This window comes from Heterocephalus glaber, unplaced genomic scaffold (assembly GCF_053883595.1).
Source record: "Heterocephalus glaber isolate CG9 unplaced genomic scaffold, H.glaber_assembly_v1.0 deba00001460, whole genome shotgun sequence".
NCBI lineage: Eukaryota > Metazoa > Chordata > Mammalia > Rodentia > Bathyergidae > Heterocephalus > Heterocephalus glaber.
Genome location: NW_028258307.1, coordinates 3,550,673 through 3,564,136, shown reverse-complemented (window position 1 = coordinate 3,564,136; position 13,464 = coordinate 3,550,673). Strand labels below are relative to the sequence as shown.

Below are 13,464 nucleotides of genomic sequence, written 5' to 3'. Positions count from 1 at the left end.
AAGAGAGGCTCCTGGTCCTGGCCCTGAATCAGGGTATTCAGTAGCCAACATTCTTGACTTGAAGAAAACAAGGTCTCCGGACTAAGAAAAATGGCTAAACAAGCAATTTGCAATTCCAAAGTGGACTGCACAATGAACAGGGTGGGTTATATGAAGTGAGTCTCGGCTGTGGGCTTGGAAGTGAACTTCATGAAGGCCTAGGATAAGAGTGGAAGTCATTCGGCCTCTCACATCTGTTCCCCCTTCTACACACTGGCTCTTAATTAAGACGAGACTCAAATAAAACGACAACTGTTATAGACCTCAGAGTGGTAACCCGTATGACGGAATGTGATTAGTCATCGTCTCTCTCAACATGTTGCTGTTGCTAATTAAGTCAGTCTCCCCACAGCTCTGAGATACACAATGTTAGCTGGAGCCCAGAGAGTCCAAATAATTTGAAATCATACAGTTTTGGAGCCAAGAGCCTTAGAATTCTTCTGGCTTCACATTTTCATCTTATAGATCAGATTAGCTCTGGAAAGTTTAATTGACTTTCACACAGTCATCCAACAAATTTATACCAACCTGGGTCTCAAGGCTATGTCACCTGGTTCTTTGGGCAGTGCTAATTCCATCCCCCACATTTGACTCCAGAGGCTCTGTGGGAAATGTCCCTGCCGATCCTCCTTCCAATCTCTGCCCTCTTGTCACCACCAGTCCCCCGCAGCACCTGCAGCAGAAAGCCAGCTGTCCTGCAGCTGAGGCCTCCCCTGGCCAGCACCATGCCTTCAGCGGGGCTCCAGGCTGCCATGGTACAAACTGGCCTGTGAGCTTTCTCTCAGGGCAATTTGACAACTTGTACCAAGAACTTCAGAAATGCTAATATCCTTTGACCCAGTAATTCTAGCAGTTTATCCTAAGAGAACACTCGCATATGCACCAACATCGTGTAAAATGAATTATTTCTAGGGTCAAGAATTACTCGTGTTTATATGTCAGATTTTATTTATGAGCTCGGAAGAGGAGACACGCTAAGTATCACCAATCCCATGGGATTTTTATGTCACTGCCGTACCATTTATATAGCTATGATGCAGATATCAAAAGCAATGGTTTTAAAATGATTTGGGCCTTGGTGGAACAATGTCCTTGACACAAAATAAAGCCAAAGAAGAGAAAATAGATGAGTTATTCAGAGCATCCCAATTTTTCTTTTGTTTTCTAAAAAAGTATGTATATCTGTAGATGCAGAATGGATATGAACTTAATCATGACTAGAAGAAATTCCAAAGATATTGATGGCAACAATCTCTGGTGGTCAGACTAAGAGTACTTTTTACTTTATCTTGAATACTTTTTCTGTATTTCCCCTGTTCTATCTTATGTTCAGGTCCAATTTCTAAAACCTCGGGTGGGAGGTGTATTTTTTTTAAGGTGTGGGAAACTCTAGCCATTAGAAACATCGTCCCTTTCCACTTTGGGGGAGCTTCTGAGGAGAAGGCAGAAGGTGTTTGGTGCCAGAGGGCTGATAAAAATGCTTTCTCAACAAACAGTCTGGGCACTGAGGTTTGTTTCTCTGAACCAAGACTCTGTCCCAGTTTCTCGTCTTTCCCTGCAGTTTTTAGGAAGGTAGACTCTCTCTCAGAAGATATCTCCTTGGCCCAGTCCATTTATAACAAGAAGCTTGTATCGATGCAGGAAAATCTTCAAGGACTGGGTGAGTGACTGGTGTCCAGATGTGGGTGGGGCAGGGCCTCCATGCATGTCGCTGGAGCCCGGGGGCTTCACCAGCTTTCTGGCATTGTGACAAGGACAGCTGCTTCCCTCTCCAGTGAGTACCACCCCTTCAAAAAGGCCCACTTCTTGGTGGACACTTAGGACCAGAGCAGGGGTTTCTGTGTGAGGCGTAGATATAGCCAGAGTCTACAGGTAGAGAAGAAAGCCAAAATATCCTCATGGAAGAAAAGAATTTTAAGACCTTCCAAAAGCTTCCTAACGCATCAGCCCTTCACTCAATTTGTGATGCTTTTTATCTCCTGCTTTAACCAGGAACGTTCTAGGAAAGAATGAGGTAGGAGGAGCCATAATAGAAAGGTTTAAAAGTAATCCACTCTGATGCAAATAGAAAGTCCTGGTCTGCCACTAACTAGCTGAGCGTGATTTGGCAAACCACTTCTCTGTGCCTTGTTTCTTGTGAGTCACAAGGTGAAAATCCCTGTACCACCTTCCCTATAAGGGGAGATGAGAAGATCAACGATGATAACAGATGTGCACATATTTGAAAGTTGTTTCTTTTTTTTGTACTGGGGATCAAACTCGGTTCCTTGAGCTTGCACAGCAGGTGGCAAAACCACTGAGCTAAATCCCCGGCCCGATGTGAACATATTTGGAGAAATTCTAAAATAAAGTATAAATTGGAGGTTCTCAGCTACCTCAGAAGAGCTATTAAGATATATTCTTGAGAATGTGGTAGTGGGGTGGAGAATATGTCTAAAGTCTGCATTTCAGATCACACAGTAAAGATGTTTACCAAAGATTTTCTAGGAAGGGATTTCATAGCAGGACTCAGAAAAATAAGTGGGCCAGGAAGCCACTTGCCAGTTCATTCACGGGGCTCTGAAATGTTTAATTGAAAGAAATATCATTCTCCCATAGTTCACCAGCAACTCAAAATGTTTTCCCTTTCTCCTAAAGACCTGAAAGCCCTGAACAACTGCTCTTTCTGCCACGAGGCTGGGCAGCTGGGACAAGAGATCAGAAAGCTGCAGGAGGAGCTGGAGGGGCTGCAAAAAATGCTTCTGGCCCAGGAGGTCCAGTTGGACCAGACTTCTCAGGCCCATGAGCTGCTCTCCACCACCAGCAGTCAAATCTCCCAGGAGATGGGCACTTGTGCCTTCTCCATCCACCAAGTCAACCAGTCCCTGGGGCTGTTCCTGGCACAGGTGAGGGGCTGGCAGGCCATGACCGCCAGCCTGGACCTCTCTCTGAAGGACCTCACCCAGGAGTGCTACGATGTCAAGGCTGCCATGCACCAGATGAACTTCACTGTGGGGCAGACTGCCGAGTGGATCCATGGGATCCAGCGGAAGACAGACGAGGAAACCCTCACCCTCCAGAAGATGGTCACTGACTGGCAGAACTACACTCGGCTCTTCAGCAGTCTCCGTACCACCTCCGCCAAGACTGGGGAAATGGTGAAGAACATCCAGGCCACACTGGGGGCCTCCTCACAACGCATCAGCCAGGATTCCGAAAGCATGCACGACCTGGTGCTGCAGGTCATGGGCTTGCAACTGCAGCTGGATAACATCTCCTCCTTCCTGGATGACCATGAGGAGAACATGCATGATCTCCAGTACCACACCCACTATGCCCAGAACCGCACAGTGGAGAGGTTCGAGTCCCTGGAAGGACGCATGGCTTCTCATGAGATCGAAATCAGCACCATCTTCACCAACATCAATGCCACTGACAACCACGTGCACAGCATGCTCAAGTACCTGGATGACGTGCGGCTCTCCTGCACACTGGGCTTCCACTCCCATGCAGAGGAGCTCTACTACCTGAACAAGTCTGTCTCCCTCATGCTGGGTACCACTGACCTGCTCCGGGAGCGCTTCAGCCTGCTCAGCGCCCGGCTGGACTTCAATGTCCGCAACCTCTCCATGATCGTGGAGGAGATGAAGGCTGTGGACACTCAGCATGGAGAGATCCTTCGCAATGTCACCATCCTTCGAGGTAAGAGGGGGCCAGGCGGGACTGCTCCCAAACTCCCAAAGGCCTTGGTGACAACGAAGCACCAGATTTTAGTGGGGCTAACACAGTCCTGTAGCAAATGCCCAGGACAATGGATAGCTTTATGGCATCCTTGCAAACCTCTTTTCTAAGGGAATTATGGCTTCTCACATTGCCTATCATACAAATCTGAATTTTTTTTTTTTTTGGTACTGGAGATTAAACTCAGGACCTTGCACTTTCAAGGCAGGCGACGGCACCACTGAGCTAAATCCCGGCCCCAAATCTGGATTTTATTTTATTTATTTATTTTTAATTCTTTTATTGGTACATTTTAGGTATACAATACGTTGACATTTATCACTGGGTGCTTGTACCTGTACATAATGTATCTTGGTTCTTATTATTTTGCCCCCATTCCCTGTGCACCCTTCAAATCTGGATTTTAATATATGTACTTATTCCATAGGGTCTACATAGAGAACTAGGCAGAACTTGTGTTTGGGAAATGGCATATGCTTGTATTTTTCCCTTCCCTTCCCCTCATTAATCTTCTCATCTTCTCATTCAGCCACCTGCTCCTCCCAGATCTATCACTCTGCTGTACTATTTATTCTACATGTGCCCATGTTTATGTCAGATTCTCCAAGAAACAGAACCAATGGGAGACAGACAGACAGACAGAGAGACAGGGAATTGGCTTATATGATTATGAAACCTGACAAGTCCACAACCTGCAGAGCTGATGCCCCAGCTGGAAGAAAGGCCATCAGGCAGGAAGATTCTCTGACTCGGGGGAAGGTCTACTTATTCAGGCCTTTTACTGCTTGGCTGAGGCCTACTCACAATAGGAAGGGGAACCTGCTTTACTCAGTCTACCAACAGAGATGCCGGGCTTATCCACAGTCATCCTCACAAATGCATCCAGATTAATGTTTGATCAAAACTGGGCACCCATGGCCTAGTCCAGCTGACGATAAAATTAGCCACCACACATCCCTCCTTGTTAATTCAGCACCCATGCACATTTCCTAAGACCACCACACTTAACCTCCAAATAAAAACAAGAATAAGGTCATAGTTCCACCTACCATAACACACTGTCCTGCGTACACCAAAAATACCTTAATGTTTTCCCATGAAGAAAAGTGAAAGTCCTTGAATGAGTTTTACTCATCTCCTTAAATCCCCAGACTCCAGGTATATGATGTGAGTTAACAGTGCTTAAATACCAACATATGAAGCCAATATAGTTTATGTTTAAGCCAATAAGAGAGGGGGGAAAAACCAACTTATTTGCTAGATACACACAGAGTGATATATTCCTAACAGAATAAGGAGAAAGTACTCATGACAATTGCAGTCCTTATTTCTGTAATTGGTCACATGATCATAGCGAGTACTTATAACTACCTTCTTCTGATTCCAAATTCTCTTTGCTCTCAGTAATCACCCCAGTGGGTTGTGGTTCTTTACTTGGTAGAATGATGCAGACCTTCTTTTCTGAAGCTTCTGGGCCATTAGGCTCCATGGCCGGGTTAGGTTGCTGAAGTTTCCTGTTGATGTTGATTGCTGGGCATGGAATATTAGAGGATACCTAGGGCATCTCCGGCACTTCAAGCATACTCTTCCTCACCTCCATTGTGGAGTAGTAAGCCCAATTTCTCCTTGGTATTCAGGATCAGCCACTCAAGTCAGCACAGTAACTTCTGTCTTTTCCGCTGATTGAGTCATGAGGAGCTCAAAGTAGCTAGGTAGCAGCCTTAACATCCTATTCCATGGAGTCATCGTCATGTCTCCTGGTGAAAGCTCTCCTCCTGTTGAACTGAGACTTCTAATGCAGCAGAACATAAGCAGAAGCAGGAAGCAACAATTTTACCAGTGGGTCAGTAGGTAGAGTAGTAAGTGGTGCCACTCACAGAACCTCCCCTTGATTCCTGGACCTGTGAATCCTGGCTATAGGAGAAACAGTACCATATAGTGGGTGCTGATTCAGAGCACATGCAGCCTTCTGGAGAACCTTGGCCTGGGTCTGCTAGGTATAGCCACCGAGCTATGGCTGTGTCTGAGTCTCCAAAGGCAATTCTATTGTTCCATGAAACCATTTACTTCAGGATGAGGAGAGACATGGTAAGACTGGTAAATTCTATGAGCATTAGCCCATTTCCACTATTCATTTACTGTGAAGGGAGTTCCTTGGTCAGAAGCAATGCTGTGCGAATACCATGATGGTGGGCTAAGAAGTTGTGTAAGTCTTTGGATAGTAGTTTTAACTAAAGCATTGCATGCAAGGAAGACAAATCCATATCCAGAACAACTATCTATTCCGGTAAGAAAACATTGCTCATTCCATGATGAAAGTCGTCCAGTGCAATCTCCTGCCACGGAAGTGGCTGATCATCCTGGGGAATGGTGGCATATCAGGGACTCAGAATTATCTGTGCTGCTGGCAGCTTGGGCAGTAGCAGTGGCCACAGTCAGGTTGGCCTTGGTGAGTGGAGGTCCGTGTTGCTGAGCTCATGCATAACCTCCACCCCACTACAACATCCACTTTGTTCCTGAGCCCTCTGGCTCACATGTAAAATACCTCCTATCTGAGAAATGCCAGGGGCACCATACACATCCCACCCTCAGGGACCTGGCCACTCATTCCCTCCTCCACAGACAGGCTGAGGCTGTGGCACTGGAACCACGGCCAGGTCTCCCTCTGGCCAGGCTGCGCTGCAGCTGGAATTGGGCAGGGGAGCAGAGGGCGCAGGCCGTGAGGATGGGGCTCTGGTGATTAAGCAAAATCATTTCATCTCTCTGGACCTCTGCTCCTTTTTTTTTTTTTTTAAGTTTAAAAACAAAAATCTACTTAGTATTTTAAAATCTCAGAGTATCGTTTTTTAATTTGTGCATGTTTGCAGTATTCACTGTGGGCTATTGGTACACATACGTGCCACGGCTTAATTCTTTTACGTCACCTTCCCCTTCTCTCTCCCCCTCCCTTCATCTCTTCGTCCCCTTCTCATTTGAAAAAGATCCATCTCCCTGTTTCCTAATACCTATCTTTTACTTTGCTCTTTCATTTATTTATATTTTGGGTTTCTCACATAAGAGAAACCATATATTTAAGCTCGTGTGGCTGGTTATTCCACTTAATATTATGGTCTCAAGATGCATCCATTTTCCTACAAATGGCTTGTCTATCCTTCTTTATGGCAGAGTAGTACTCCACTCTGTGTAAATACCACATTCCCTTTATCCATTCATCTGTTGATGAATATAAGGTGGCTTCCAAGACTGAGTATCATGAATAGTGCTGCTTTAACCATGGGTGAGCAGGGATCACTGTAATATGATTGGACTTCCACTCCTTGGCATCTGCAAATGAAGGGGCAAGGCCAACTGATCTCTGAGACCTACTTCTGCTCTAATCCCCTGCCCCTATTTACTCGAGAAAGCCTGTGCCGTCTCCATGGGTTCAATCCCCGGTGTGACCCAAAAAGAGACACAGAGGAATCGAATTTGCAAACTTATTCCAAAAGCACCAGCTCCATCTCACTTGCATGCCCAAAGGGACCCAGAGTGGATCTGTTAAGAAAGGACATGCAGAGCTGCCCCATCCTTCTGTGGTTCAGAGCGGGAGGGCTCTGGGGGCGGTGAAGGGGGAGTGCAGCCTCGAGGCCTGTTTTGGTCTCCCTGGCCCTGTGAAGTTGCCTAGCAAGCTCCTCACAGCTCAGCCTGGGCTGCAGCCTTTGTCTGGCTTCCTGCTTTGCTCCCTGCCCAGGCCTGGTGCTGGCTTCAAGGAGCCCCTCTCCTGGGACCTCTCCCAAGCCCCAGGGCGGATGGCTTGGCTTTCTCCCAGCGGCCCTGGTTCCTCTCAGAGGGTGGCTCAGTCTGTTAGCAACTCCTCCATCCTAGGCAGAAGTGCGACTCCATCGACATTTTTTTCGGTACTCCTGAGCGAGCACAGCCAGGACTGAGAATCCCTGGCCCAGGAACACAGGGCACCTGAGCCTGGCCACCCAGGATGCTGACAGCAGAGCTGGCACTGCTACCTGGGCCCTGGCATACAGGCCAGGACACCTTCTCTGGGGCCAGCACCCCAAGGGGGCCCCCTTCCCTGTCTGGCTCCTCCTACCCCTGTGAGCTGGCTGGTTGCCTCTGACCCTGAGTGGCACTGTGGCCCCTCCTGCCCATGCCCCAGCCCACCCATGGGTGGACAGACTGGTATCCTGAGACCCTGGCTCCTTCTGGCCACCCGACCCCTCCCCAGCCCAGTGCAGACCACAGACCCACCCACCCTGCTTATCTCAGACATGCAGTCAGCTGTGGCTGGGCCCTAATGGGCCTGAAGTCCTAATTATAGCCTGTGGCTTCCTGCGTAATCATGGGCCGCCTTGGGACCCAGGGAGCCCACTCCCTCCCCAGCTGTCACGTGGTCAGCCCCCACGGCTGGAGTTTTGTCCTTGGCCTGAAAGGTGTCCCTCTGTACCTAGCAGCCCTGAGCCTCCCCTCTGCCCCTCAGCCCTGTCCTTACCATCTTATCCCTGGCTAAGGCCTCGGCCAGCCTCAGGCCATTGTCCTTGTGCTAACTGTGAGCGACTGACTTTGTCCTCAGATAGCCAGTGGCCACGCTCCTAATTCTCATGACTCAAGGCTGGCCCAAGAGCGGGGCTGCTCTGTTCACCTGAGGAAGGAGCCACTGAGGACACCTCCCGCTCTGTAGGGACACTCAGCACCTCAGAGAAGGGCCCCAGGGCCTCTCCCCGCTCCAGGCAGCACCCAGACTGCAGGCTCTGGCTGGGAGGCCCAGAGACCCTGCCTCAGTGTGCTCCGGGTGGAGGCCTGCACCTCAGAGCCTCTGTGACCTCACTGCTGACCCGGGAGGGCGTTGGGCAAGTCACCACTTTCTGCACCATGCCTGGCTGTATGTAAAATGCGGCAACCACACCCTAATGCCAGGGACACAGCAGATACTCAGCTGACAAATGTTGGCTGCTTTCACGGCCCCTTCCTTCTCAGCCCTGGAGCCAGGGCCACTGAGAGCAGGGCTGTGCAGAGTGTGTCAACACCGCCAACACCGTGCGTGCCGGCTGCACCTGTCTGCTTCGTGGCCTGGGTACCTCTGTGCTGGGAGCCCCAGGCTTCAGGAGAGCCAGACAGACTTCCGGAACTTCCTGCACTTGATCTCCTCCTGGCTGCTGCCTGGGACCTTGCTGGTTCTCAGTGCTGGGGCTGGATGTAGGGAATGGGGAAACTTTCCCTCCAAGTCCTCGCTCCACATGCTTGGGGCAATGAAGTGGACAGAGCGAACCAGCCTTCTGCTGCACGTGCAGGAGGAGCATGTGGGTGCCCAGTCCTCCCCATCCAAGAGCTGCCCTGGGAAGAGGAGCCAGAGAGGACTGGCAGGGAGGAGGAAGATTTATCTCTGCTTTTCCTCCTTCGACACCGGGGCAGAGACACTCAGGAGCCCTCACAGCACTCTGTGCTCCTCAGGGCCAGGGAGGAGAGGTCACCCAAGAAGGTGGCCTCAGAAAGAAAGGGTACCAGGGAGAAGTGAGGGACATCAGCTGGCCTTGAGGGCCAGGCAGGTGTCCTCGTCAAGAGGGAACTTCTTGGCTGGAGTCAGGGATGGCAGCCACTTCCACCCAGGGGTCAGGAGTAGAGAGAGCAGAGAGCCAGGGAGCTACGATCAGATCTGGCGGAGCCTTCATTCCCAGAGCAGGTGGAGGATGGGCCTACAGAAGCCACCAAGGAGCAGGGACAGGGGCAGGGGGCGTGTAGCCACCCAGCCAGGCAGGCAGTAGGAAGGGCTATAGAGAGAGCTGTGGGAGTACTTGGAAACCATAACTGTGACTCTCAGTTGTATTCAGTGCCATTTAATTGTGTGTATTAAGCGCAAGTCGATCAGCTATCTCAAGCAAAGTAAGTGCAATTTTCAACTCAACTCTGAGCACTGGGATGCAGGGTGTGGAATTGCCCAGTGCAGTTCCACCACCCACACAGCCTGCTGGGCCCTCTCTGCTTCTGAATATTCTCTGTTTTTCCAAACCTCAGATGACCCAGGTGCCAGGAGCAGAGTTAGGATGAAGACAGATGCTGTGGCCTTGCCAGTTCCCAGCAAGCCCTGCCAGGCCGGGGGAGGAGGCTCTGGCAAGGGCATCTGCTTGTGCCTGTGTTTTTCTGCCCCTCGCTGCCAGGGGCTCACTGGGGACCACAGGGCAGGTCCTGCCTCTGGCTTCTCCAAGGCCAGGTTGTCCTTGCCACTGGCTACCCCCAGCCAGACCAACAGCAGATTCTGCCTCTCTGCTGGCATGCCACGTGAGCCCACACAGGGCCACCTCCCCATGGCAGGGAATGGCCCAAAAGGTTTTTACTGGCTCTGGTGGGGCTGACTCCATCTGGGCTCTGGTTTCTGGGTTGGTCATAATAGAGGACGTATTCACTGACACTGTTCCGTGAAGAAACACTGAAGGAGACAGAAAGTGTGGAGACAGCAGGTCACATTAGCCAGAGCAAGGGTCCTGATGCCACAGAACTAGCTTTTGGCAGCTTGGAGGGCTCTGGGCTCTGGTGTGGAGCATCACTCCCCTGAGAGGCCTCCTGGGTTCTGTTTCCACTCAGGCAGCCATGGGGATATCACTTCACCCCCATGGGCTTGAATCATCTCCTCTGTGAAGGAACTGGACTAGACCTACTGAGCCCCAAAGCCCTAGGATTCCACTGCAAAGGGTTTGACACAGAAGGAGAGGCCTCAAAGACACCTGGACAACTTCGGTCAACTCGACCCATTGCTCTCTGAGGAAAGCCAGGTCTGCACTGGGCAGTGGCCCCGCTATGGCAGAAGCCACTGTCCCCATACCACCGTCCTCATGGGACGGGACATGTGTGCACTCCTCTGTGGTCTTGAGGCATTCTGATATGGCCGGGCAGAGTGACAGCCCCTGTCTGCTGTGTGTCATCAGGGCTGGGCCAGCTCTGAGAGGTGATGACTCTAGACCTGCCCAGTGGGAAGGACGTGATGTCAGGGCTCCACAGAGACGGCCATATTCCACTGCGTCTCCCCTAGGCCCGGTCCAGTTCCAGGCCCACAGCAGGGGTCTCCAAGGACATACTGAGCTTCTCTGACTGTGAGCCCAGCACTCTGTCTTTCTGGGGCGGCACAGCACTGGCTTTCCTGAGCTGTGATTTAAACTTAAAGACCCAGAAGTGTTAAGAGCCCAGAGAACAGGCTGGCATGGTCAGAGAAGGCTTCCCCGAGGAATCCATCTTTCTCAAGGTCCTTGCTCGAGTCTCACTTACTCTCCGACATGCCTGCTTCTCATTCCTCACCTTCTTGGCTTTCTCCTGTGTGGCCCCTGACTCTGTCCGTGTTCCCAGGTGCCTGAGAGGTAAGAGAACGAGTGTGGCAGCCCAAGAACCATGAGGAGGTGTGGAAGGCCAGCCGGGCTTCCAGAGCAGGACAGGTGGTCCTGGCTGACCTCCACCTCCCTCCCAGCACAGTCTGTGCTCAGCCTTAACTCATACGCACGCTCAGAGCTGTGAGCCTCAAAGTCAGAATGCCAAATGTTGGCCCTGCAGCAGCCTCATTGCAGACATGGGTGCATGTTGTCACACAGAATCTGCTGTTCTTTTCCTCACTTCACCCGTGGTAAAACCATCAGCCTGCATGGCCCAGAGGTGGCACCTTGGGCTGGGCTGTATCTGACCCTGGGCTGTCACTGTGCCCCTCATAATTGACCTGTCCCCTCTTCTCTTCCGCTCCAGGTGCCCCCGGGCTTCCAGGACCAAGAGGACTCAAAGGAGACTCAGGCATAAAAGGACCTGTGGGCGGCAAAGGACCCAAAGGAGACCCTGGAAGCTTGGGGCCACCTGGACCCCAGGGTCCTCAGGGGCAACCTGGGGAGCCCGGACCAGTGGGCGAAAGGGGACCAGTTGGCCCACGAGGTTTCCCAGGCCTCAAAGGCTCAAAGGGCAGCTTTGGCACTGGAGGGCTGAGAGGACAGCCAGGCCCCAAAGGAGATGTGGGGCCCCCAGGGCCAGAGGGGCCGCCCGGGTCTCCAGGTCCCTCAGGGCCTCAGGGAAAGCCAGGGATTGCAGGGAAGACAGGGTCACCAGGCCAGCAGGGGGCCACGGGGCCTAAGGGTGAACCGGGGATCCAGGGTCCCCCTGGCCTGCCTGGGCCCCCGGGCCCATCCGGAAGCCAGGGCCCCTACTGAGAAGAGTCCCTGGTCCAGACACTGCCACACAGAAAGGCAAGGGAACTCAGAAAAGCTCGAAAGCTTCACCTACAGACAATCGCAGTCCTTTGATTACAACGTGGGGTGTTCCTCAGAGCTGACCCTGCAGCTTTGGTATCCCCAGTGGTGACTGCACTACAGGAAAGCTGCCTCTACACACACACACACACACACACACACACGCACGCACGCACGCACGCACGCGCACGCACGCACACAAACGCACACTTCCCTGCTGGCCAGGGGGACCACTGGGTCTCCCTGGTTGTGTAGGAGGAGAGGGAAGAAGACCTCCCCTCTCCTGTGACTGAGCCAGCCAGGGAGGTGGCCACCTCGAGAAGAAGGTCTTGAATCTGTCTCTAGGTGATGACCAGCTCCCGTCTTTGCAGTGTCTTCGCACCCTTGCTGGCTGGCAGTTTCCCAGAGCTTCCCCTGGTTGAGAAGACCCAGAGAGATCTGGGGGTGTAGCTCAGAGGTAAAGCACTTGCCTAGCATGTGGGAGACCCTGGTTCCATCCCTAGCACCCTAAAAGAACAAAGGAAAAGACCCAGGGAAACCTTTGCAGGGCATTGTAGTTGAAATTCCAGGGACAAGGTGGGCATGGCAACAGCAAGCCCTCTGTGTCGTCATGGGAACCGAGCTGCCCCAGCCTCACACAGGACAGTGGGACTCTGCCCCGGCTGGCATTCTCAGATTCTGCACACGGTACTCCTGACAAATTCAACATTTTCTTTCAAAGCATTCCCCACTTAAATCTTGCCTCTGCACCTCAGGACCATCTCGGAAGGAATCCAAGCAGGAGTTGCATCTGCAAGCAGAGATGCTGCAGGCCCTGGAACATTCCACCTAAGTGCTACCTGGGACCCAGGAAGGCTACAGAGGTGGCAGCAGGAGGCAAAGGCAGGAGCAGAGGCGGGCATGAAAGCTGCCCCTGAAGTTGGCATACTTTGTTCCAAGCCGAGATCCTCTTTGGTGACCAGGGAAGACTAGAGCCACAAGGGCCACCTCTGAAAAACAGGGGCCTCCTGCACCCACTGTCCTAACCCATAGCCATGCGGAGACCTTGCCCCACTGCGACCCAAAATGGCCAAGCCCTCTGCACATGAGAAGCAACCTGGGTAGGCATGGGGAGAGCCTGGACATCTTCTGCAGGAAGCTCCTTTGGGGTCACTTCCTACCCCCCATCAACTTCCAGTGTACACTGGCAGAAAGGGATCCTGGGAAGTTACCAGGCAGGAAGTGGGTCTTCCTGGGCCGACCTCACTGGAAAGCTGTCTACCTTTACGTTCAGGTAGATTCAGACACTGCAGTGTAGAGCATGGGGTGGTCCCTTCCCCAACACTGCCTTGGGGACCTGCCCTCTTCCTGGCCAAGCCTGTGCCACCTTCGTAGTTGTCGTAGATGTGCAACTGGTTTGCACTCCATGCCCACCCTCTGCCATGTAATTCTCCTGTTTGTCTACATATGATAATATCATGCCACATAATGTTGCTGACCCAGTAAAGAGCTGTTTCCAGGA

At 51.7% G+C, this 13,464-nt stretch overlaps 1 protein-coding gene across 4 annotated transcripts in view; it reads left to right on the top strand.

The window, feature by feature from the left end:
• Scara3 (scavenger receptor class A member 3) overlaps positions 1-13,464 on the top strand; it is a 34,340-nt gene extending 20,876 nt beyond the window's left edge. For all 4 annotated transcript variants that reach the window (XM_004848395.3, XM_004848396.3, XM_087216769.1 and 1 more), the window contains 3 exons: positions 1,601-1,699; positions 2,677-3,720; positions 11,473-13,464. In XM_004848395.3, coding sequence (XP_004848452.2) covers positions 1,601-1,699; positions 2,677-3,720; positions 11,473-11,924 — 1,595 coding nt within the window. In that variant the 3' untranslated portion in view covers positions 11,925-13,464. The remainder of the gene's footprint in view (positions 1-1,600; positions 1,700-2,676; positions 3,721-11,472) is intronic.